Source organism: Delphinus delphis, chromosome 1, assembly GCF_949987515.2.
Source record: "Delphinus delphis chromosome 1, mDelDel1.2, whole genome shotgun sequence".
Lineage (NCBI taxonomy): Eukaryota > Metazoa > Chordata > Mammalia > Artiodactyla > Delphinidae > Delphinus > Delphinus delphis.
This window is the reverse complement of record NC_082683.1, coordinates 38265048-38290528: the sequence shown is the minus strand read 5'-3', so window position 1 is coordinate 38290528 and position 25481 is coordinate 38265048. Positions and strand designations below refer to the sequence as shown.

General features: G+C 41.5%; 1 protein-coding gene across 2 annotated transcripts in view; it reads left to right on the top strand.

The window, feature by feature from the left end:
- The first annotated feature begins 1645 nt into the window (after positions 1-1645).
- Positions 1646-25481, top strand: part of EFCAB14 (EF-hand calcium binding domain 14) — a 37804-nt gene continuing 13968 nt past the window's right edge. Inside the window, exons 1-5 of one of the 2 annotated variants that reach the window (XM_060021599.1) lie at positions 1646-3122; positions 4688-4836; positions 10780-10925; positions 20984-21082; positions 24333-24443. In XM_060021599.1, the coding sequence (XP_059877582.1) occupies positions 2941-3122; positions 4688-4836; positions 10780-10925; positions 20984-21082; positions 24333-24443 (687 nt within the window). In that variant the 5' untranslated portion in view covers positions 1646-2940. The remainder of the gene's footprint in view (positions 3123-4687; positions 4837-10779; positions 10926-20983; positions 21083-24332; positions 24444-25481) is intronic. The other variant, XM_060021604.1, reaches the window with a different exon arrangement.

Here is a 25481-nt window from a genome sequence, read left to right as displayed (position 1 = left end):
TTGATTCCAAAACTCCACTCATACCTCTGTATGACTCTGCCCACTCATGTAGGCAACACATATATATTGGATCATCTACCTCTGGTCTAGACACATAAAAATAAATAAGAGACAGACCCAGACTTTGGGTGGGTATCCCTAGACAAAGACAGTGTGATTGCCACAATAAGAATGTGGGTATAAAAATCACTTTAAGTGACTTTTTTCCAAGTAGTTCAAAGCACTTTGCTTTAAATACCATCTACATTTGATGACTTTCAGATTTACATTTCAGGCCCCAACCTCTGCCCAGAGCTCCAAATAAATATACCAGATAGTCCATCTGAATACTGAATTGACTTCTCAAGTTTGCCCCAAATCTGTTCTTTCCCATCTCAGTAAACAGCAATTCCTTTCTTCCAGCTGTTCCACCCTAAGACCCTGGAGTCATCTATTACTCCTCTTTTTTTGCTCACCTTCTTTGTAAACCATCAGCAAATATTGTTAGCTCTGTGGTCAAGAAGCATCCAGAATGCTCACCATCTCCACAACTGCCATCATCTTTATTTGTCCCTCACTGGTCCCTGATTCTCTTTTCCACACAGTGGCTTAGATCTTTTAAAAATCTAAGCCAGAGCTTAAAGCACCAAGGGTTTTCCGAAGTCCTCACAGTGGTCCATAAGATCCTGCAAGATCTGCCCCTAGGGCTTCCCTGGTGGCGCAGTGGTTGAGAATCTGCCTACCAATGCAGGGGACACGGGTTCGAGCCCTGGTCTGGGAAAATCCCATATGCCGCGGAGCAACTGGGCCCGTGAGCCACAATTACTGAGCCTGCGCATCTGGAGCCTGTGCGCCGCAACAAGAGAGGCCACAATAGTGAGAGGCCCGCACACAGCGATGAAGAGTGGCCCCCACTTGCCACAACTAGAGAAAGCCCTCGCACAGAAACGAAGACCCAACACAACCATAAATAAATAAAATTAAAAAAAAAAAAAAAAAGATCTGCCCCTGATGCTTGTCTGACCTCATTTTCTACCGCTCTCCTCTTGCTCTTCAGGTCCAGCCACAGCAGGTCTTCCAGGTCACTCCTTCCGCTTGGCCACTTGCACAGCTCACTCCCTCACTGCCTCCCAATCTCTAACCAAAGGTCCCCTTATCACAGAGGCACTCCCTGTCCCCTTATCATGTTTCAGTTTTCCTCATAATATTTATCATCTCCTGACATTTTATATGTTATTGTTGTCCTCCCACTCGAGTATAAGCTGCAGGAAAACAGTTGGCAGATAAAACACAGGACACCCAGTTAAAAGTAATTTCAGGTAAAATAGAATTAACTTTTAAAAGTATGAAGATGTCCCAGACGTTGCATGGGATATACTTATACCAAAAAGATATTCGTTGTTTACCTGAAATGCAAACGTTACTGAGTGTCCTGTATTTTTATTTGCTAAATTGGGCAACCCTATGCAGGAAGGCAGGGATAGTGGTTATCTTGTTTATTGCTCAATCCTCAGCGGTAGAACTGCTCCTGGCATATGGTAATTTCTCAGTAAATATTTACGGAATGAATGAATGAACGTGTTCAACCGGGTCATTAATCTGTAACAGGCCTAAACCTTTAATAAACAGCATGAGAGTCAGAGGGTTGGAGCCTCTAGGCTGGGTTAGTGACAACTGGGGGGGGCCCGGGCGGCTGATGAACTTCCCAAGCAGGTCGAGCAGCTGGATGCTTTGCCTGGCCCAACCCTGCTCCTCAAGAAACGAAACTCGCCCTTGTCAGGTGAGCTACAGGTCCCAGACCCTCCTGGGGGCGGGGCCTCCTCGACTGGCAGGTGGGACCTGTCCTCGCTTGAGCCTGCATCCTTTAACACCCCGCCTCCCCATCGCCCCCTCGCATGACGTTACCAGACGGGCGGCCAATGGGAGCGCGCCTTACTGGCAGGCGGTGTCGGCGGTTGCTGCCAAAGGGAAGTGAGTTGGGGCTGGAGCGATGGCCCGGGTCTGGAGCCCGCGGCCGCCGCCGCCGCCGCCGCCGCCACCAGCGAGTCGGGAGCAGGGGCGGCCGCAGCCGGAGCGGGGGCCGGAGTCGCGGCTGCAGTGGAGGCGGCGCGTGTGAGTTGCCGAGAGTCGCCCGTGCCGGAACACCTCGAACTCTGGGTGGGAGCGCTTCAGGTGGGCTGAGCCGCCGTCGCCCCTCCTCACCGCGCCCCCAGGCCCAGACAGCAGGGCTGGGGTCTCCCGAGGCGCGGGACTGGCTCCTCTCAGGCCAAGCCCTCCAGGCCGGGCTCTGGGTCTTCCTCGGCCTCTGGCTTCCTTCAAACTCAGGCCAGAGGCCGGAGGACGGTGATCATCTCAGACTCAGGCATTTTCTCTGTCGGGGTTGTAGCGGCTGGGAGCCCCCTCCTGCCGCCAGCTAGGGAGGGAACAGCGCCTTCCCAGCGCAGCGTCTCGCTCTGCATCTCCCCCACTCCTCCCATTGAAGAACAAGTTTCTTTTTTTCTCTGCATTGGAAATTCTACCCCGGAAGTCCAAAACACCCATCTGTGTCCTTCCCCAGCTCCTGGAGCACCCTTAGAAATAACTACATACTGACCAGGTCTGAGAGTCTCTTGACTTGACTTTTTATTCTCTTTGGGAGACAAAGGTTCCCCCCTCCTCCACGTCCAACACCCCCTTCGGTAACTGACAGTGCATGCCTAGGGCTTTATCCATTTGGATCACCAGCTCCCTGGCCATCTTTATGTGACTTCCCCTACCCATCTGAGTTACGGTTTCCTCTGGGCTCCAATCTCCAGCCCCCAGCGGATCTGGTCAGTCCCACTCCTGGGTGGGACTGACCAGAGGGGCTCTGGCCCAGGATTCCTCACCCTGGAAGGCGGCTCCAAGGCCTCGAGAGAACTGGGCGTCGGGTACGAACCTGGCAGCTCAGGAGTGGGTGCTCCACTTACCCCACACAAGAAGATGAAAAAGCGCAAAGAGCTCAATGCACTGATCGGCTTGGCTGGGGACAGCCGGAGAAAGAAGCCCAAGAAAGGCTCAGGCCACCGCCTGCTTCGCACCGAGCCTCCTGACTCAGACTCTGAGTCCAGCTCAGAGGAGGAAGAGGAATTTGGTGTAGCTGGAAATCGCTCTCGCTTTGTCAAGTGAGTAATGCAGTACTCAGGGGTGGGATGGGGAAAAGGCATCTCCTTGCACTACCAAGGAGGCAAATTAAAGGGAAGGAGAAGGGAGTTCTTAGGAAGAAAAAAGTGTGTAGACCTTGGAAGGCACAGAGGGAGGAAGAATGTTAGGGAGAAGATGAGTTCAGTTTCTGGATGAAGGATAAATTAGAGATCTATCTCTGAGTATACAAAGAAGAGCTCTGAATCTAGGGTGGAAGGGTGGACTTGGGGAATGTGCTAAGAGCCCAGAGAGACCAAGGCGGGAGTAGCAAAGAAGCTAAGAATAGGGAACAAAGAACAGAGAAATTTGGGGGACTAGACCTTTTGTTAAGAATAGGAGAGACAGGGACCTTAGGACTGCAGGTTTTTTTGTTAGGTTGGTTGGATTTTTTTGGTGGTTGTTTTTGGGGGGGGTTGTTGTTGAGGGTTTTTTTGTTTCTGTTTTTTTTTGCACTCTTGATGGGTCTGAATCTTGGTGATGGGGGAATATGGTGAGGGACATTCTGTAAAAAGCATGAGTCTTGAGAGAAATGACAGGTGGGAAACAAAAAGAAGAAGCAGGTTTTCTCAAACCACTTTTAGATGGTGCAGTCACTAGACAAATCCAGTAGTGAGCACAAAGACATTGCGAATTGGGGGTTACGGTAGGAAAGGGCTGAAGGGAACCTTGAAGGTGCCCTTGGACTCTCTTAAGGAGCACGTTAAAAGAATAGTATGCTGCTGAGGTTGTGGAAGCAAGAGCTAGGCAGAAGGTTGGGATGCTAAAAGAAAAGAGATTGAATCCTTTGAGGTTTGTTTAGAATGTCTGTGTCCTTTTATGTTAAAGGAAGAGATTGGTTTCTTTGCCAGGTGAGGTAGTTCAGGGTAGTCCTGGGTTTGGGCTGTGAAGGTCTGATGAAGTGGAATAGTTAACTGGAATAGTTATCCTGTTGGGTTAGTTTAGACCTTGAGTGCTGGTTGAAGTTTGGTGTGAAATCTGACCCCTTTCTATGTTTCCCTTCTTTCTGAACCAATAAGCTGGAGTGTACCAGGTGTCCACTTAAACCTACTGTCTACTTTTTTTCATTCCATTTGGAGTAAAACTCACTCAAAAGTTTATAAAGTTTCAGTAAACTGAAACGAGGTCCTCTGGAGTATGTATTTAAGAGAGAGAAATAGATAAGTGAATTACAGTACAGTGATGGAATGGCAGAGAAGCTCTGGTCTTTACACTTCCCTAACCTGAGCCAGTTTCCAAAGAAACTGATGATGAATTGAAGATGGCAGTGAGCTGCAGTGCCCGCAGGTGCTTCCTGTAGCTCACAGGAACTCCCTCTGTTTCATGTGACGTTTGAAACCTTTGTCCCCTATAGATGAACTCTTTATAGGTCATATTATTTAGACATATTCAACCTGCTGTTCAGATTTAAGTGTGTTACCCCCGTGTTCCCTGGTGAATTAACTGGTATTCATTAGAGATGATAATTGCATGGCGAAACGTGCTATTTTGAGTAAGGCTGTATTCCAATCTCTTCTGTACTCCTGGCTGAATTTGTTCTTACGATCAGGGGAGACTATTTGCGATGCTGCAGGATCTGTTACCCCCTCTGTGCTTTCGTCATCCTTGCCGCCTGCGTCGTGGCCTGTGTTGGCTTGGTGTGGATGCAAGTTGCTCTGAAGGAGGATCTGGATGCCCTCAAGGAAAAATTTAGAACAAGTAAGTGGTCACCCTTTTCAGAGTATAATTTTGGACTCTTTTTCCAGGTTCTAGGACAAAGTGAACCACACTGAATTAAGATTTTTGCTCACTCTGATGAAGCAATTATATGTTCCTGTCAGCATTTTTTTTTTTTTTGCGGTACGCGGGCCTCTCACTGTCGCGGCCTCTCTTGTTGCGGAGCACAAGCTCCAGACGCACAGGCTCAGCGGCCATGGCTCATGGGCCCAGCCGCTCTGCGGCATGTGGGATCTTCCCGGACCAGGGGCACGAACCGGTGTCCCGTGCATCAGCAGGCAGACTCTCAACCACCGCGCCGCCAGGGAAGCCCCTGTCAGCATTTTTAAACTCTTTCTTAGCTGTCAGCTTGAAGGCAGTAACAGTTACTCATTTCTAAATCCACAAACAAAAAACAGTGCTTATGCACCACTAGGACAAATAGCATCTGAAATAATGGTATTGCAGTCAACACGTACAGTGCAGAAGGCAAGGGCTAAGATCCAGAAGTCTAGAATCTTGGTTAATCTCCACCTGTTGCCACTTCATATTCCCCAACTATAAAGTGGCAATAGCAACACTAGGCTGTTTCCTTCCTCCTCACAGGGACATTTGAGAAAGCAAGTGGGAGTGTCTGTCAGACAGTTTCCTCCTTAATAAAAACCTATAGAAACATAGGACTGAGCAGTAATAATGATAGCCAGCATGTATGGAGCGCTTACTGTATGCCAACTCAGAAATAAATATCTGTCTCATGAGTGTTTTAAAGTTTAAGAAACTTGAAGTTGAAGAGTTTTATGTATGCAAAATTGTCAAGTTGTATTTTGCACATCCAAAGTACTTTTTCTGAAAGGTGTGTTTGCATGGTAGCTTCAACCTGTTTTAACCTAAAGATCTTCCTTTAGCAACACTGAGATGTTTAGTTCTAGGTTTCAAGGGTTAATTTTCTAAAACTATAAAAATTTTTTAAAAACAACAATAAAAACAATGTACAAAAAAAAAGAAAGTAAAGTTATGCCCAAAAGATGCTTTACTCAGTCTTTGTTTTAACTAACAATTAGTGCATAGCTACAATTACAATCTGAATTTTATTATAAATAATAAAATTAATTTTTAAAAAAAGTTTCTAAGCTAAGGAAGCAGTTTCAGGTTAATCAAAAATACCCTAACTTTAGCAGCTTTAACACACCAGGAAACTGACCACCAGGCTTTCTCAAAGCCATAAAGAAATCTGGCCCCAGAACTAGAATTAGAGTTGTTTCCTTACTTCCTCTCTTAAGCCATAGGAGATCACAACATCCTAGCTTTCCTTCACCCCAGCTTCTCTTTGCTGCCTGCAGTTAGTTAAGTTCCATACCTGACCTAGGGACAGCTAATCCTTAGTGAGTATGTTAATGACGTTCCTAGTGATGTTGCTTGAAAAAAATATATTGAAATACTAACTTTGGTTTTCTTCTGAGCTTCTGATTCAGGGAATGGGATTGGGTAGGCCACAGTTCTCTACCAGGATCATCCTGACCTATATGTTTTATCAATTGGTGGGATCAGAGTACAGTGTAAGAATGAGATTTGTATTTGTATTCTCCTGAATGTTGTCCTTAGCAGTATTTACAAGGTGTTTTTAAGGCCAGTGTTTTCTTGGTAAGTAGTAATCATAACTTGGAAATGAGGTTCTGAGAAGCAGTGTTTTAACTATAAATAACCACTGACGACACCTGTCTGTGCCATCATCTCTCCGTAACTAGTTGGGCCTCCTCCGTTTGTACTACAGCTTGTTTTGGTTACATATAGCAATTGTTTATTTATACATTTCAAAACATTGCTCAGTTCTGCCTTCCAGGGATTCATTTCTCTGATTGCTCTGTGCCTGTGTTTTTAGAACACCAGTGTAATTTGTACCTTAGCAGAGCTTTTCATTTTCAGGAAATTTCTTTGTTTAGAAATGCATATTTGGGCTTCCCTGGTGGCGCAGTGGTTGAGAGTCCGCCTGCCGATGCAGGGGACACGGGTTCGTGCCCCGGTCCAGGAGGATCCCATGTGCCGCGGAGCAGCTGGGCCCGTGGGCCATGGCCGCTGGGCCTGCGCGTCCGGAGCCTGTGCTCCGCAACGGGAGAGGCCGCAGCGGTGAGAGGCCCGCGTACCGGAAAAAAAAAAAAAAAAAAAAGCATATTTGAAATGTATACATGTAATAGACCTGACAATCGATCAGGCAACAGACATTTATTGAGCACATGTTAATACAAATATTTATTGAGCACATGTTAATACCTGGAAATACTCTATTCAGGAAATGCCAGGAGTTGTACCCTGGACTGTGAGACCTACTTTCTATCACTGAGCAGCCTTCCCCTGGGACCCTGACTGCATTTGTCAGCCAGTTGAATGAAGCAGATTTGGAATTGTCAGTCCAGCTGCTCTGTGGGCTTTGGTTTGCTGCAGTAGATACACCAGCACCTATACAGTCTAAAGCAGGACTTCCTGAAGGAGGATGGGGTAGGGCCTGGGGCATAAATCAATCCGCAGGCTGAACCATTGTGGACTACTTGGCAAGAGTTTTTTTTGTGAAAACCATTTTCTTGGCTAAATGAGGTTAATCTTGTTAAACTTAAATAGTCTTCCTTTGAATTATGCTTCTACTTTCAATATATTTCAATAAGTTTATTTTTATTTCTTGTTTTTCAAGAGGACAGTGGAAATAAGACCACCTGCTGACCTGGTTTAAATACCTTTTTGAAAAATTCAGAGCCCCTTGTCCTTTATCTCATTATCTTCCAAGACACTTGTGAGGAAAGGAGGCAGGATTGCTGAAATATCTGGAACAGAAAGCAAAGCAGATAGGCTTGGTATTTTTCCCTTGAGGCCAAGGAGTAACTTGATCCTTAAGCTTGAAGTGCTGGCTGGCCTGAAACTCTCAGCTTAGTGTTCTTCCTCTAGAAGCAGGTACTCCAGAAGACCTCCACAGTTATTATAAAGAAGATTCTATTCCCAAGCAATCTTCCCTATCGCTCAAGGCTAAAGTGAGGGGAAAGAATTTGGAAGAAAAGGACAGTATTGATAAATCAGACATCTTCATTGCTGGTCATACAGGGAGAGTAGCAGTTTGGTCATTCAGTGCAGAACTTAAAAATGGTCTTGTTAGGCTATAAGCATCTGTGACAGCTGCAGTATACTAGAAAGAGTATTGGTCTTAGAAGCACAAGGTTTGACTGTCGAATCCTGACTTGCTCATCACTAGCTATGAAACATAGGCAAGTCACTTATTCTTTCTGAGCCTCATTTTCCCATCCATAATATGTACAGATGTATTTGTTTTACGAAAGCACTTTGGGCATTCCTCTGTCATAACATCTGTCACACTGTATAGTAATTCTGGGGCGACGCCTTGCTCCCCACTAGACTGAGAGCTTCAGGGTCTTTTGTATGCACTAGTGCCAAGTACAGGGCCGGGCACATAGTAGGGGCTTGATCACAAGATGAGTAATTACATAAAAGTTTATTGCAAATTATAAAGATGTATAATTATAAAGTATTGTTGTTGGCATTATATGTTGTATCTAAAGGGTGTAGGCAAAAATCTCCATTTCCTGATCAGGAAAAGAGCTAAGTAAGTTCTTTTGAGTATGACTATACTAAATTTTAAATAAGTTGCTTTCCATGTTGAAAGAACATGAATTAGTAATCATAAGTTGTTTGTTTACTATACTTCATTCCCTTATGTAATCAGAGTGCCTTTACTTGTCTTATCTCTCCTAAAAAACCCCAAATCAGATCATGAATATAATCCCCTCTTAGCTCATACAATCCTCAGGATCCAGAGTGTTTTCAGGGCTTGTCAGACTCACATGTTTATTAGTTAATAATTTTAATCCAAGTTATTTATGTGTTTGTCCTACTTCCTCCTCTACTTAATTCACACAGACTGCAGGAAAAAAAGAGACTCTCCCCCAGCCTTAGGATGTTTTACCACCAGAGAATGGCAGACGTGTGTGGGATAAGTTTTTCTTTATAACCTAACTGGATATGTATACGAAATTCAGTTGGGTGCTATAAGTGCTACATTAATTTCGACTGGTAAAATATTCCTACCATATGAGATGAATGTATTCCTGCAAACTGTGTGTAAATCAAATGTTACATTAAAAGCACTTAGCCAAGTCTACTACTTTTAAAGAAATCCTTCACATATTTTTGAAAAGTGAATAAAAATATCTAATTTCTTTTAATAGTTCTGAATTTTCAGGTAGTGGGTTTGCTTACAGTGAGGATACCACCGCCACCCCCTGATTTTTGGGGGGATTTTTTTGTTGTCGAATTTATTTATTTGTTGAGTTTTCTTTGTTTAACTTAATAGGATAACCTTAACTCCATTTCATACCATACAGTCATTTCACTGGATAGGCATTTGCATGCTTCTGTGTACGTGGGACTGTGCTGGGCCCTGGGAATACAGGACCCAATAAGACCTGTCCTCAGGCAGCTCTCTGTCAGTCTGATGGAGGGGACAGACAAGTAAATAAGTATAGCACAGTGTGTTCAGTGCTCAGTAGAGTTTGGAGTGGTAAAGAGGTAACGGTGGTCCAAGGTGGGGGCCAGCTCTTTGTGCTGAATCTTGAAAGGAATTAACTAGGCTAAGGTGGCAGAAATGAAGAAGGGGCAAGCCAAGGGCATCTAGGCAGAGAGAATAGTGTGTGCAGTCACTGAGGCTTAAAGAGGTTGGTGTGTCAGGAAAATCAGCTTGGCTAGAAAGTAGATTGAAGTGGTAGCTAAAGTGATGAGAAATATGGTTGGGAGGTAAGCAAAGGCCAGATTTATTTAGTCTCTAATACTTACTGAGTGCCTGACGTGTGCCAGGTATATTCTAAATGCCAACTATACAGAAATGAACAAAAAAAGTCTGGGAACTTACACTTTAGTAAATTATTTTTTATCTGTCCATTATGCCACTTTTTGGTTTTAAAGAAAGCATATGACAACTAATCAGGCAGTCTGTGGCTTTAAAAGAAAGACATAGGTTTTATCCTAGAGGACCAACCACTATCAATCAGTATTTTATTTTCCATGAAAAGGAAAGGATACTCTAAAGAAAGAAGAGAAAGCACTCTTTCAGGCCTCTACCTGCAGGCTGGCAAATCTCTAAACCATCCATGAGATGTTGTTTCCCAAAAGAAAGGCCAGATAATACCCTATACTTCACCTAACATTTTCCTTTATCTTCTGTTTCACTTTGAGCTTTTGGGTTGATTTAAGAAAACACTATTTGCTGTTTATGAAAAAGATTTAAATATCTTCGCTCTCATAACAGTACTTGAAAGGTGGCAAGAATCTATCTTGCGTTTGACCAATTTGAGATAGAAAAAAAATAGATTTAAACATTTAGAGATATAACTTAGGATGTCACCTTGAGCATTAATGGAGTAAGGTTTATAAATCTTCATTGACCAGTCAGAAAGCTTCTTAATTGAGCAGGTCAGTACTTAACATTTATTTATCACGTATTGTATGCCTGGCCAGCTGTGTGTAGTGCTTTACAGCCATTCTTTCACTTAAAATATACTTCACAGGATGGTTAGAATTATCACTGTATTACAGGTGAAGAAACTAAGCTCAAAAAATTTGAGTAGTTTGCTCAAAATCCCAGTAAGTTACAGAGTTGAAATTCAAATCGAACTCTCTGCTGATGTTGTTGGTTATCATTTTTAGCCACCTGACTTTAAGAAGTTGTATTGCCAGTAGTGAAATAGCCCCAGTTAAATGGAGCTTTAGTGTTAGAGATATACATTTACGTAAATAAAAGAATAGTGGAGTTGATAGATACGAATTGTCATTATCCTCCCAGAATTAACTTTCACTAATCTGTCTTCTTTCCTGCTGTAGGATCATTTTTTCATCTTGGAGCCATGAGGGAACTTTATGGCTATTTATTATTGTTCTTATTTTTGCTTTCAGTGGAATCTAATCAGAAAAGCTCATTCCAGGAAATTCCCAAACTTAACGAAGAACTACTCAGCAAACAAAAACAACTTGAGAAGATTGAATCTGGAGAGCTGGGATTGAACAAAGTCTGGATAAACATCACAGAAATGAATAAGCAGGTAGCAAAAGTGTGATTCTATTTCTGTGTTAGCTATGAATATTTCATTTTGTCTGTTCAGTATGTATCTGTAAGTATAGGGAACTCACTTCAGATTGTTTTACTTTTTGAAATGGTGCTTTGCATACTGTGATCCCAACACATTAAAGTCAGGTAAAATAGGTAATAGTTATGCATTTACCCAATATTTAAAATGTTAACCCTTTCTGCAGAGGAACAGAGTTTTACCAAGTAGAACAGTTTAGAGGAAGTTAGAAATTCTTGAATCAACTTTTCCTAAGGAACAGTGTAGGTATTAAATTTAAGAACAGTGTCGTTGGGCTTCCCTGGTGGCGCAGTGCTTGAGAGTCCGCCTGCCGATGCAGGGGACATGGGTTCGTGCCCCGGTCCGGGAGGATCCCACATGCCGCGGAGCGGCTGGGCCCGTGAGCCATGGCTGCTGAGCCTGCATGTCCGGAGCCTGAGCTCCGCAACGGGAGAGGCCACAACAGTGAGAGGCCCGCGTACCGCAAAAAAAAAAAAAAGAAAAAAAAAAACAGTGTTGTCTAACGCCCAAGAAAATTGTTTTTATTAGGTAGTGAGAGCTTATTTTGTTTAATATAGTTTACAAACTTACAGCCTTGGGGTGTAGTGCTATATGCTGTACTAAAAACTTATCAGCAGCTAATGGTAAGTATTATTCTAGAATAGCATTGGAGGAAATGGCAGAGTTGGTTAAATACCTTGACCAGGCAAGAAGGACTAGAGCCAAAACTTTTCCAGCCCCTAAATTGGCCAGATCTCACATTCATTCCGAAAGAGAGACTCTGCCAGAGGAAAAGGGCATATTGAGAAGATGTTGATGCAGCATTGTCAGGATTCAGCAGTCAAACCTTGTGCTTATACGAACAAGGTGCTGCAGTTGCCACTTGGTAACTATAGCCCCTGTTCTCAGTTTCTGTGGCTTAGTTAAGAAAGACGTGTGCGTCGAGAAGAAAACTCAAGTGCCAAGTGAATGGTACACCCACAAAGTGCTTAAAAATAGTTTTGTCATCCCTGTCGGGGCTAAGAGGATATTCTATTCTCAGAGTGGAGTCACAAAGTTCAGAATCAGCCAGGGCAGAGAGCACCATGCTAGAATGAAGTGCTTGCTGTTGTTTTTGAAGCTACCCCCTCCTTTCAGCAGTAGTTTGGGAGTGGGGCGGTTCAGCACTTGCGACCAGAGATCAGTGGCCTGGGGCAGAAGCTTTCAAACTTTTTCCTGGAACCCACAGTAAGAAATATTTTCCATCATTACCCGGTAAACACATGCATACGTGTATGTGACTGAAATAAAAGTTTCTGAAAACAGTCACTTGTCCTTAATATTATGCTGCCTTATGATATTTTATTATTTTTTATTCAGTTCTCTTTCATTTTTAAAAAGTATTCGTGAAATAATTGATGGGTTGCAGCACCTAGTATTTACTAGTTATCATTTAGCCTTGGACTCTGAGTTATAAGGGAAAAGCAGGTATTCACTCCGTTTTTACAAGAAAAATAGGATAAACTGTGGTCTTGCTTGTATTCACAGAGCACATGAGCAGTTTGTCCAGAGAGTACCTCAGGTGAAAGTAAACCATCATGAAGCACTGAGAGACAGTTAGCATCTCTCTCTGGGGCAAACTGTGGGCTCTTTATAGTAGCCAGTCGTGGAGTTTACCGTTCTGAGGCATCTCATTACACCAGAAGGTTGTATATTGTGTTCTGAGCTTTGCGCACAGACTGATGATGATGGTAACTGCCACTCATTAAATGCCTTCTTTATGCAGGCCCCTATTAGATGTACTACGTATGAGATCTCCTTTCTCCTTTTTCGCTTCTATAACTCTGTGAAGTAGGAGGTGCTATCTCCATTTCATAGATTAAAAAACTAAGGCTCAATGAGGTTAAGTAGTTTGACCGAGGTCAACAGCTGTGTAGCAGTTCTAACAAAATATTCAAGTTGTAGGAACCTGTTTTCTTTCCAGTTTTCTACTCTGCCTTCCATCTTTATAACCTCTAAAGGACACAGTAGGTGCTTAGTAGATAAAGCTGAAAGGATGTGAAGTCGAGTCCCTGTCAGGGCTCATAATCATTCATCATTGATGATTGTCTGTTTTAGTAACTTTTTTACTTACTATTTAAAGAGCACTTAATTTTAACCCCAAAGCAGCATTTCAGGCTTTATAGTGTAAAATGGTCTAATAAAATGGTCTACAGTAGCTATTTTTAATTTCACTAATGAAAAGTCATGTAATATGCATGAAAGTCATGACTCATCTTTTGGCTGGAATGTGGGGGATTTTTCCTTAATGGTTTGTACCTAATTCAACTTTTTAGACTCTTTGAATTGCAATGTGTGACTTTAGAGATAAGTTCTATAACACTTGAATCCATTCTGACATGCTATGCTAGAATGTGTCTGTCAGAGACCAAAGCAGTCCCAGATATCAATAATGGGAGAGTGCCCCTTGTCTCTCTATTCTAGTTAAGCATGTAGCTTTGCTGTAGTTTTCCACAGATTTGGGCATTATTCCACCCAAGAGAGGAATGCTGAAAAATGGAATCCAGCTTTGCAGTTTCTGGGACTGTAGCTGGGTCCTACTGACAGTGTGTGGTCCAGGTCTTATAAGTGAGTAAGAAGTCCTAAGTGTTGCCTGGTAATTGGAGCACTAGTGGTCAGCTCTCCAGAGCATACTCTTTCTGTGAGGCAGCTGATACCCTAGGCCTAGAGCGTTTGGGGCATGGGGAGAAGTGGAACAGCACCTCACCTTACATTGCCTCGGCTTCCAGGCTGCTCCTCTGGTTTTGGGTGAAATGATAGCTGTCAACCAGCCACACTGGCCATTCGTGAAGCCATTACCATTCTTGAGGTACCTGTGACTAGCATCTGGCTCTGCCGCAGCCTCAGGATAGAGCCGTACCTGGGAGAGTAGTTTCTACCCAGATTGTTCCACCTAGAACACAGCTTGTTGTCCCTTTAAGCTCTGGCCAGTTGTCAGTGGAAGGAGTTGTTCCCTCAGGTGAAAAAAAGGGAACCACACAATTGATAGGTCATTTGGAATAATCATATCCTTGCCCATCAAGTTGGTGTAGAGCCAGTTGTGTACATGATTTGGGGCTGAGTAAAACACACATGGGGGAGACCCCTTCCAAGTACTTTATGATTGAGCATGTTAAGATAGTCTTCGAAGGCCCAGTGGAGGGCATGGGGAAAGGGCCAGCCAAGGAAATCTGTCACACCCCTTCTAAAGCTTTGTGATGTGTTTTCCTATGTGTATATTTCTTTCCCACCTTTTGTCTTTAAAATTTCATAAGTAATATGTGAATGTATTCTTATATAAGATTTAATAGTAAAATACACATAGAACTCTTACGAAAACTCCCCTTCAACCCCATCTCTGTATGTGCCCCCATCACACACAGATACACACACATAACACACATTCCCTGTCCCCATAGTTCTTCGCTGTCAATAGTCTGGGCTACATTCTTACAGTCCCCTTTATATGCATTTACAGAATTGTAATAGCTTTTAATGTGAATTAGCTTTTAGGTTAGCGTGTGCACATGCATACGCGTGTGTGTAACTAAATGGAGTCATTAGGTATATATTCTACAGCTTTCTCTGTTTACTCAATATATCTACACCCTTAGTGTTAGACATTTAGATGTTTCTAGAGTTTTGCTGTTACAAATAAGAAAGCAGTGAATAGTCTTGAGCGTACACCTCTATGCTGGTGAGCATAAAGTAATCTTTTTTTAATTTGTTTTCTTTCAGTTTTATTGAGATATAATTGATACACAGCACTGTATAAGTTTAAGGTGTATAGCATAATGATTTGACTTACATACATCATAAAATGATTATCACAGTACATTTACTGAACATCCATCATCTCATATAGATACAGAATTAAAGAAGTAGAAAAAATATATATTTGTCCTTGTGATGAGAACTCTTAGGATTTACTCTCTTAACTTTCATATATAACGTACAGCAGTGTTAATTAAGTTTATAATGTTGTACATCACATTCCTAGTACTTATTTATCTTATAACAAGAAGTTTGTACCTTTTGACCACCTTCCTCCCACTCCCCCTCCCCTCACAATTCCCCCCCACCCCACCTCTGGTAACCAACGACAAATTTGGTCTCTTTTTATGAGTCTGTTTGTTTTTGAACTATAATTGACCTATAATACTGTTAGTTTCTGTTATACAACATAGTGATTTGATATTTATATACATTTCAAAATGATCACCACAATAAGTCTAGTTACTTATGCCACCATATAAAGATAATACATAGTTATTAACTGCATTCCCAACACTGTGCATTTCATGCCTGTGACTCATTTATTTTTCACCTGGAAGTTTGTACCTCATAATCTCCCTCACTTAGTTCTTTCCTTCCCCCACGCCTCCTCCCCTCTGGCAAACACCTGTTTGTTCTCTGTATCTGTAACTGTTTCCGATTTGTTATGTTTGTTCATTTGTTTCTTAGATTCCACATATACGTGATATCATACAGTATTTGTCTTTCTCTGTCTGACTTATTTCACATAGCGTAACATCTTTTGGGTCCATCCATGTTGTCACAGATGGCAAGATTTTATTCTTTTTTATGGCTGAGTAATATTCCATTGTGTGTGTGTGTGTGTGTGTGTGTGTGTGTATCATACACACCACAACTTCTTTATCCATTTATCTATTGATGGGCACTCAGGTTGCTTCCATATCTTTTCTATAGTAAATAATGCTACAATGAACATAAAGGTGTATATATCTTTTCTAATTAGTGTTTTCATTTTCTTTGGATAAATACCCAGGAATGGAACTGCTGAATCATATGGTAGTTCTGTTCTTTATTTTTTTGAGAAATCTCCCTACTGTTTTCCATAGCGGCTGCACCAATTTACATTCCCAGTGCAAGAGGGTTCCCTTTTCTCCACATCCTTGCCAATACTTGTTATTTGTTGTCTTTTTGATAGTAGCCATTCTGACAGGTATGCAGCAATATCTCATTGTGGTTTTCATTTGCATTTCCCTGATGATTAGTGATGTTGAACATCTTTTTATGTGCCTGTCTTCTTTGGAAAAAAGTCTGTTCGGATCCTCTGCCCATTTTTTAATTGGGTTGTTTGTTTTTTAGATGTTGTTGTATGAGCTCTTTGTATATTTTTGAGTATTTACCCCTCGTCAGATATATCATTTGCAAATATCTTCTCCCATTCAGTGGGATCCCTTTTTGTTTGGTTGACAGTTTCCTTCACTGTGTAAAACACTTTAGTTTGATGAAATCCCATTTGTTTATTTTTGCTTTTGTTTCTCTTGCCTAAGGAGACATATTCAAAAAAGTATTAATAAGGCCAGTGTCAAAGAGCTTACCAACAGTGTTTTCTTGTAGAAGTCTTATGGTTTCAGGTCTTTACATTTGAGTCTTTAATCCATTTTGAATTTATTTTTGTTCATGGTATGAGAGAGTAGTCCAGTTCAATTCTTTTTCACGTAGCTGTCCAGTTTTCCCAGCTCCATTTATCAAAGAGGCTGTCTTTTCCCCATTGTATGGTCTTGCCTTATTTGTTGTAGATTAATTGCCCAGATAAGTGTGGGTTCATTTCTGGGCTCTCTGTTCCATTGATCTATGTGTCTGTTTTTGTGCCAGTCCCATACTGTTTTGATTACTGTAGCTTTATACTATAGTTTGAAATCAGGGAGCATGATACCTGTAGTTTTGTTCTTTCTCAAGATTGTTTTAGCCATTTAGAGTCTTCTGTGTTTCCATACAAATTTTAGAATTATTTGTTCTAGTTCTGTGAAAAATGCCATTGGTATTTTGATATGGATTGCATTGAATCTGTAGATTACCTTGGGCAGTATGGTCTCATTTTAAGAATAATTTTTCCAATCCATGAACACGATCTATCTTTCCATCTGTTTGTGTCGTCTTCAGTTTCTTTCATCAGGGTCTTACAGTTTTCCAAGTACAGGTCTTTTACCTCCTTAGTTAGATTTATTCCTAAGTATTTTATTCTTTTTGATTTAACAAGTAACCTTTAGGATAGATTTCTAGAAATGAAATCGCTGAATTAAAGGGTGTAAATGTTTCAAATTGTGACAGATAATCCTAGATAACCATCTAACAAGTCTTCTCCAATTTACATTTCCATTAACAGTGCATGAGAATACCTATTTCCGTATGTGCTTTTCAGACCTCAGTGTTATTCATATCTTTTTAAGGGCATGTGTTAAAACCTCCTTGATGTAACTGCTGCTCTTAAGAGGTTTATAGTTTGCTGAGAGTATCTCTCTGGAGCTGAAGTTTCTCACCCATTTTATTTTTAAATGGATAGAGTTGGAATGTTGAAGATTAGTCTGAGTATTTTGGAGCACTTATGGAGAATTGCATGTTTAAGTGCTTATTAAATTTCATTATTAAAGAGCTAACACTTACTTGGTATTTTGTTTGTATCAGGTACCGTGCTGAGAGCTCTAGATATGTATCTCATTTAAGCCTCATAGCCTGTATTAGTCATCTGTTGCTGTGTTACGTTTGTCCCAAAGCTTAATGACTTAAAACAACAAACATGTATTATCTCACAGGTTTTCTGGGTCAGAAATTTGGAAGCAGCTTAGTTGAGTTGTTCTGGCTAGGATCTCTCTAAGGTTGCAGCTAAGATATACGGCCAGGGCTGCATATCTGAAGGCTTGACTGGGACTGAAGCATCCTCACTCATATGGCTGTTGGCAGGAGGTCTCAGTTTGTGCCACCATGGCTTCTCCATGGGGCTGCTTGAGTGTTATCACAACATGGCAGCCGGCTTATCCAGAGTGAGTGATCCAAAAGAGAGCAAAAAGGAAGACAGTGCTTTTTTATGACCTAGTTTTCAAAGTTGCCCATTGTCACTTGCACTTTATTCTGTGGGCCAAAAGTGAGACACTCAGTGCAGGCCACGCTCAAAGGAAAGGGAGTTTGTGTCCACCTCTTGAAGGGAGGACTATCAAAGATTTTGTGGACATATTTTAAAACCATCACATGTCCCTATGAGATGGTTGTTGTTATACCATGCTACCAGTGAGGAAAATGAGTTCACACTTATGTAGCCTTATCTCCTGCTTCCTAGACTCTACCCTCTACTCTGCTTGGTCTACCCTTCTCAGCGTCCATCCCAGACACAGAGTGTTCATTCTTAGCCATTCATTCATTTGGTAGATGCTTATTGAATGCCTGTCTTTGTGTCAGGCGTATTATGGAAAATAAAACAGACATGGTCCTTGATGACATTGGAGCTTACAGTCTAGTAGTGGAGGAGAGAAACCTTAATTTAAAATCACACACATAAATAAATCATTGTCGCTCTGAGAAATGCTATGAAGGAAAAGTATTCCTGGGCCTATTCTTGCTATTGCTCCCTACCTCTTCCCTGATGCCACACTCACCCTTCTAACCTAGAAAGGATAGCTGATTTATTTCTATATATAAAACTCTTACTTCTCTCTCAGAGTCTGATTTGAGTCCTGCTTCAGTGAAGCCTGTCCCTTTCAACCTGCACTAATATTTTCTTAGACTGTATTCAGTATCACATTTAGTACTTGTTTCTTTAATGTTACCTATCTACTTCTACCTCTCCCTCTCCCTCCCTCCCTCTCCCTTCTCCTCTCTCTTCCCCTCCCCCTCTCCCTCCCTCCCTCTGCCTCTCCCTCCTCCTCTCTCTTCCCCTCCCCCTCTCCCTCTCCTTTTCTCACTCATATTTTGCTCCTGCCCCCCAGGCCTTCTTTCTATTCTTCAAATATGCCAAGCTCTTCCCCACACTGGGACCTTTGCCCTAGCAATTCCCTCTGCCCTGAAATGTACTTCTTTTTATCTCTCTCTCTGGTTAATTCCTATTATTTAGATCTCAGTTTAAATTTCATCTTCTAATAGAGGCCCTCTCTGGCAGTCCAATCTAAAGTAGCTACCCAGTCACTCATCGTCACCTTATTTTTTTTTCACATCTTTATTGGCATATAAATGCTTTACAGTGTTGTGTTAGTTTCTACTGTACAATAAAGTGAATCAGCTGTATGTATACTTATATCCCCATATCCCCTCCTTCTTGAGCCTCCCTCCCACCCCTGCATCCCATCCCTCTGGGTCGTCACAAAGCAGCGAGCTGATCTCCCTGTGCTGTGCAGCAGCTTCCCACTAACCATCCATTTTACATTTGGTAGGGTATGTATGTCAATGCTACTCTCTCACTTCATACCAGTTTCCCCTTCCTCCCCATGCCCTCAAGTCCGTTTTCTACCTCTGCGTCTTTATTCCTGCCCTGCCACTAGGTTCATCAGTACCGCTTTTTAAAATTCCTTATATATGCGTTAGCATACAGTATTTGTTTTTCTCTTTCTGACTTACTTCACTCTGTATGACAGTCTCTAGGTCCATCCACCTCACTACAAATAACTCAGTTTCGTTCCTTTTTATGGCTGAGTAATATTCCATTGTATATATGTGCCACATCTTCTTTATCCATTCATCTGTTGATGGACATTTAGGTTGCTTCCATGTCCTGGCTGTTGTAAACAGAAGTCACCTTATTTTCATTTTGCTCTAATGTATCCCGCTATCTAATTTTTCTTATATCAAATTGTCTGTCTCTTTGTACTAAAATGTAAACTCCAAAGATCACTGACATCTGTGTTGTTCACCACTGGAATAAAATAGGGCTTAATAGATATTTGTTGCAGGAATGAATGAATGAGTGGGTGAATGAAAGGAAAATGGTCTGACGCCCCTGAACACATCCCTCCTAAAAGGAAAGAGGGAGAAGAGTTCCAAGGCTCCTCACTGCACTCCGTTGTTCAGAACACGCTGGGGCTCACTCCAGGAGCTCTCCTTAAATACTGTACACAGTACTTATTACTATCTAATACTTTGCTTCTTTGTTCTTCTGTCACCTGCTACCAGGATGTAAGCTCCATGAAAGCAAAACCTCACAGTCTTATTTGCCACTTTCTCCACAGTTCTGGGCACAGAGAAGGTGCCAGACATTTGTTGAAGAAAAGAATAAGGGGTCAGGTTTACTTTGTCTTGTATCCATCTGATGCCTACCACAGGGTTAGGCATGTCACAAGTGCCCAGAAACTTTCATGGTTACTCTGTGAGGCCATTCTGAATATAATTGCTATTGGTAGATCTGTGTCCTCATCCTAGAACTTGGGACAGGAAAGCAGTGTGGAACCAAGTTTTGAGCCACATTGCAAGGTTTTTAGAATATGATCTCTGCAACCTGAAACAGTATTACACAGGTTCCACCAGTCCTCATTCTAGAGAGAAGTCCAGCTATTTAGAATTTTACCCATAAATAGCAGAAGGGAAGATACTTTTTATTTTGATTCAATTCCTATTTTAATACATTCAGTCAGCCAGCAGGTCAGTGGGTATTTATTGAGCCCCTTCAGGGTACAAAGTAGTGCTTTGGTTGAGCTATTGAGTTTGAAATGTTAATCACATTGTTAAACCAAAACTAAATCCCCAGGCAGTTGAAAGTGCCATTCAAGTTGTCAGGGTTCAGTTGCTGTCAACTGTATATTGTGATGTTGGGCTTTTACTTTATATGTTCCCCCTTGGGCAGAAACAAAAGTTCAGCAAATAACTGAGGTGGTATTTTTTACCAAAATAAAATCTTTCAGAGGTCCTTGATCATTAGCTTTCTTCCTGTCCAGTTGTTGAAGGATTGTGTTGTAATTACTACATCTTTTGGGTAATTTAAGATTTTTGCATCTTGTAGCTGCCAGGAGTGGGGTAAAGAATAATGCCTGCCTTTCCCTCCTTGGCGCTGGTATTTAAACTGGGCAGGGAGAGAAGGGGTGTTACTGCTTCCTCCCACATCTCAAGTCTATCCAAGGTACTCTGCAGAGTTCTTCTACTCCGGTGACCTGACCGGGCAGAACGTCTGGATCACAGAATCACATGATGCCCAAAGGTGCTTGACATCACCATCAGCTGTAGAGTGTGTAAAGGGAGCATTGTTCTACAAGTTCTGTTTTCATTGTTTATTACTCATTTCCTTTCAGATTTCTCTGCTGACTTCTGCAGTAAACCACCTCAAAGCCAATGTCAAGTCAGCTGCAGACTTAATTAGCCTGCCTGCCACTGTAGAGGGACTTCAGAAGGTAAGTGCTGTGTATGGGCACTGAAATTAACCTACTGTAATTCTGTCTTCTTACAAATTCTCTTTGAAAGGCTGGCGTTTGAAATCAGCTACTCCAAGGACAGTAATAGAGTTCAAGACATCTCTGCTTTGGTCTGGTTGGTTGGGCCTTTAATTTGCAGCAGGTGGTTTTAGCTATGGTTTATATAGATTCACACCTTTTTATTTGGCTTTCCAAGTCCCAGGATTGCTTTGCTGGGCCTCTTGTGTTAACATGTGTGGGTTTGCTTTTCATTACTTGCCTGTTTCAGTTCATCATCCACAATGTCTTTATGAAAGCAGAGCAATTGTACATGAGAATTGCTCTAAGTTGCTATTATTTTCCATGATTGAGAAAGAGAGGGGATTTTTTTTGTTTGTTTTCATTGGTTTTGTTTTTTAAAGATAATTTGGGGAAGTGCAAAATAAAAATTCAGGATGTGATAAATACTGGCAAGGATGTGGATAGAGGGGAACTTCCAAACACTCCTGCTGGGAGTATAAATTGGTAAGAAGCATTTTGGAAAACAATATATATTATTTTATAAAGATAGAGAGACACACCCTCTAAGCAAATCACTCTTAGGTATATGCCCTAGACTCTAGGGCCTAGGCAAACATTACTTTAGAATTTCTATTTACTTGATCCCTAGGATTCAGCCTAGAGCAGGAGGCAGTAACCAACCAGTTGAAGAATATGTTGGGATCTTTAGAGCTGGGTGGGGAGAGTGGGTAGGGAATGGAAGGAAAAGAGTGCTTAATGGGCACACAAGCAACGTGAGGGTTAGGCATCTTGTAGCTGCCAGGAGTGGAAGCAGGATGTATGTATATATATGTAAAAACTTACCAAGTTATACATTTTAAATACGTGCAGTTTATTGTTTCTCAGTTATATCTTAATATATATTCCTGTAGCAGTAAGTGGAAGAAGGATTCTGGAGCAGGGAACCCCAAACAATGGGTATCAAATCTAGAATCTTTGGCTTTTAAAAGTCAGTGTGTGCTGAGTTTGATTTGATTATATACCAGGCTCTATAAACAGACAAATTGTTTCCTCAAAGGAGTGAGAAATTCCTAAGCCAGAAACAAAACTTGTTATTTTATAGCCACACCACCTGTGTGTGCTCAGTCTCTGTAGTCTGCTGTTTGTCCAATATGGTCATCTGCTTACAACTTAAAAAAAAAAAGTAGGGACAACTTTGATGAGACCAGACTGTTTTTGCCATTATTCCCAAGGGTCAAGTGGGGAAAAAGGTAGGCCTCTGTAGCCTTTAATACAGAAGCAACTCTGGCAGTCTTGCATTCAAAAAGGAAATTGGTTTATTCTTGCATTCGTTAATTCAACAAACATTTGTGGGGCTTCCTCCAGTATGTGCCAGGCACTTTGCAGTTGGTGAGAATACTAGTTTCAGGGTTTTGCTCTAGAGTTCACATGGCTCTGTCAGCTGCTTCCTTAAAAAAAAAATCTTAAACAAGAGCTTACTATCTTCTTGCGTCCTGATGGGCTCATGCATCCAGCCAGTGAAGATTCTCTAACAGTGGATGTCTTTGAATGCTTGTAGCTGCTGTAACAACAGACCTTACATAGACAAAATCCCAGCTTAGAGACTTCTACCCAGTATGTTGTCTCTTTGCAAATCTGTGCATTTATCATGTCAGGCACTACTTCTATTACAGGTGGCTCGGTTTTGAAGTGGTAGGTCATCTCAAAAAACCTAACTCCAGTGTATCTCATGTAATTTTTTTTTTTAATGTTGAAAATGTCATTTCTTTTTCTCTTGGATTCTTGGCTATCAGTATAATAAACACACTTGGTTAAAAATACTAATGGGACACTATAAAATTATCAGTATATCTTAATGAAAGACCAAAACCTATCAAATTAGTAACACTCTTTTAGATGTTCGTGTAGGACAAGGCTGTTTTAAAAGATCATTTCTGAATTATATTCCTAAGTCCGCAATCCACTTGGGCTCCTTGGACCTAATGAAAGCAAGTAAGCTACTAGCCGTATCTAACTCTACTCAGTAGTTACTGATGGGATTCTAAAGCAGAACACATGCTGCCAAATGGAATTTTCCCTTCATCTCTACAATGCTGGGTTTTCCAAGGCCAAAAATGGTTCCACCCATTTTCACTCAAAAGTCATCATTTGCTCCTGAGAGTGGCAATCTACAATGATAGCTCTGACCATCTGCCTGCAGGGCTTCATAGAGGCAGTTTGTGGGAGAACTTTACCTACAGATCCCAGATTTATAAGCTAGTTTTTTGGGGGGTTTTTTGTTCTGTTTGTTTTGTTTTGTTTTTAAGGAAAGATCTGGCTTTCGTCTATGAAAATTATGTGTGTGTGTATGTGTACTTTCTGGTTAATTGTGTCAGTATAAACTACATGGAGTTCATAGTTCGAAGGTATTTGAAATAATCCTCCATTAGGTCAGTGGTTAAGTAAAATCACAATGCTATACCACTACACTCCCACTAGAATGGCTAACATGGAACAGATTGAGGATACCAGTATTGATGAGGAGAGGGAGTACAAAAGTTAAGCCTACGTCTACCATGTGATCAGCCACTCACCTCCTAGGAATTGTGATAACAAGAAAGCTTATGATGAAGAGAAATGAAAGCATATGCCCACATGAGGGCTTGTACGTTAATGTTCATAGCAGCTTTATTTGTAATAGTCAAATGTTGAAAACAACCTAAAGTCTAAAACACCATCAGCAGGTCAAGGTGATGTATCTGTAGAATGGAATGCTACTCCACAACATGCTGAGTAGCTACAACACGCATAAATCTCAGAATAATTATGCTGCATGAAAGAAGCCGTACCAAAAAAAGTACATGCTCACTCACTGTTCTATTCATGTAAAATTCTAGGAAATGCAAACTGAGATATATAAGTGTATGGATAGATAGATAGATAGTGACACATATATATATAGTGATAGAAAGTGGATCAGTGGTTGCCTGGGAACAGGGAGGGAAGAATTACAAGGAGGCATGAGGGAACTTGGGGGTGATGGATGTTTATTATCTTGATTGTGGTAATGGTTTCACAGGTGTGTGTGTATATATATATATATATATATGTATGTATATATATGTAAAAACTTACCAAGTTATACATTTTAAATACGTGCAGTTTATTGTTTCTCAGTTATATCTTAATAAAGTTATTAAAAAATTTTAAAAAGGAAAAAACACTGACCCTACTACATGTTTCTGTTCAGAGTGTTGCTTCCATTGGCAATACTTTAAACAGCGTCCATCTTGCTGTGGAGGCAATACAGAAGACTGTGGACGAACACAAGAAAACCATGGAGTCACTGCAGAGTGATATGGTACGGAAATCTACAAATGCTACAGAAAGTTAGCATACTCCTGCCTACCCTTTTCTGTGTAATCTTGTGATACCAACTTTCCATTTACCTAAACAGGCCCCACAGGCACCTTTTTAAAAGATAAAATAAGCAGTGTTGATTGATTTTACTACAATCTATAAATTGAGGTAGATAGGATTAAAAGCTGAGTCTTTTGCAAACGTGGTAGAGGAGTTACAGCACTAAGACACTGTCCTTAGAGTTGAATGGGTAGGAAGGAAAACGGAAAAGAAGGAAAGGGGAGTGGGGAAGTGTCTTATTTATTGCTACATAACAAATCACCCTAAGACTTAGTGGCTTAAAACAACAGTTTATTGTTTCTCACTGTTCTGTGGATCAGGAGTTTGGGCAGGGCTGTTAGACTGGGAATGATTAGAGGCAAAGCAAAGAGGAGCTCCAGAGGATGAAAGGCCATCTTGGGTGTTCCAGCTTCAGCCTGTCTCGCAGTCGAATACAGCCACATGTGTGACCTCATCCTATACCACGGGGAACAGGAAGCCACCCCACCCCCACTGAGCCCAGTCAACCCACAGAATCATGAGAAATAATAAACTTGTTTTAAGCCACAAAGTTTGGGGATGATTCTTTTTTTTTTTTAAGATTTTTTTTTTTTTTGATGTGGACTGTTTTAAAAGTCTTTATTGAATTTGTTACAGTATTGCTTCTGTTTTATGCCATGGTTTTTGGACGGCAAGGCATGTGGGATCCTAGCTCCCCAACCAGGGATCAAACCCTCACCCCCTACACTGGAAGGCGAAGTCTTAACCACTGGACTGCCAGGGAAGTCCCTGGGGATGATTTATTATACAGCAACAGATAACTGAGACAGAAGCAAACCCCTGCAGTGCTCGGGAATTGTTTTCAAACATTGCTTAATGCTGTGCAGATGTAAGCTGTCTGCAGTCATTCAGAGGCCTTAATTAATCTCCTAACGGATACTCAGCTCCATGAAAGATTTATGAAGGGTGAAAAAGGATGGCACAGCCCTCGCTGTCCTGC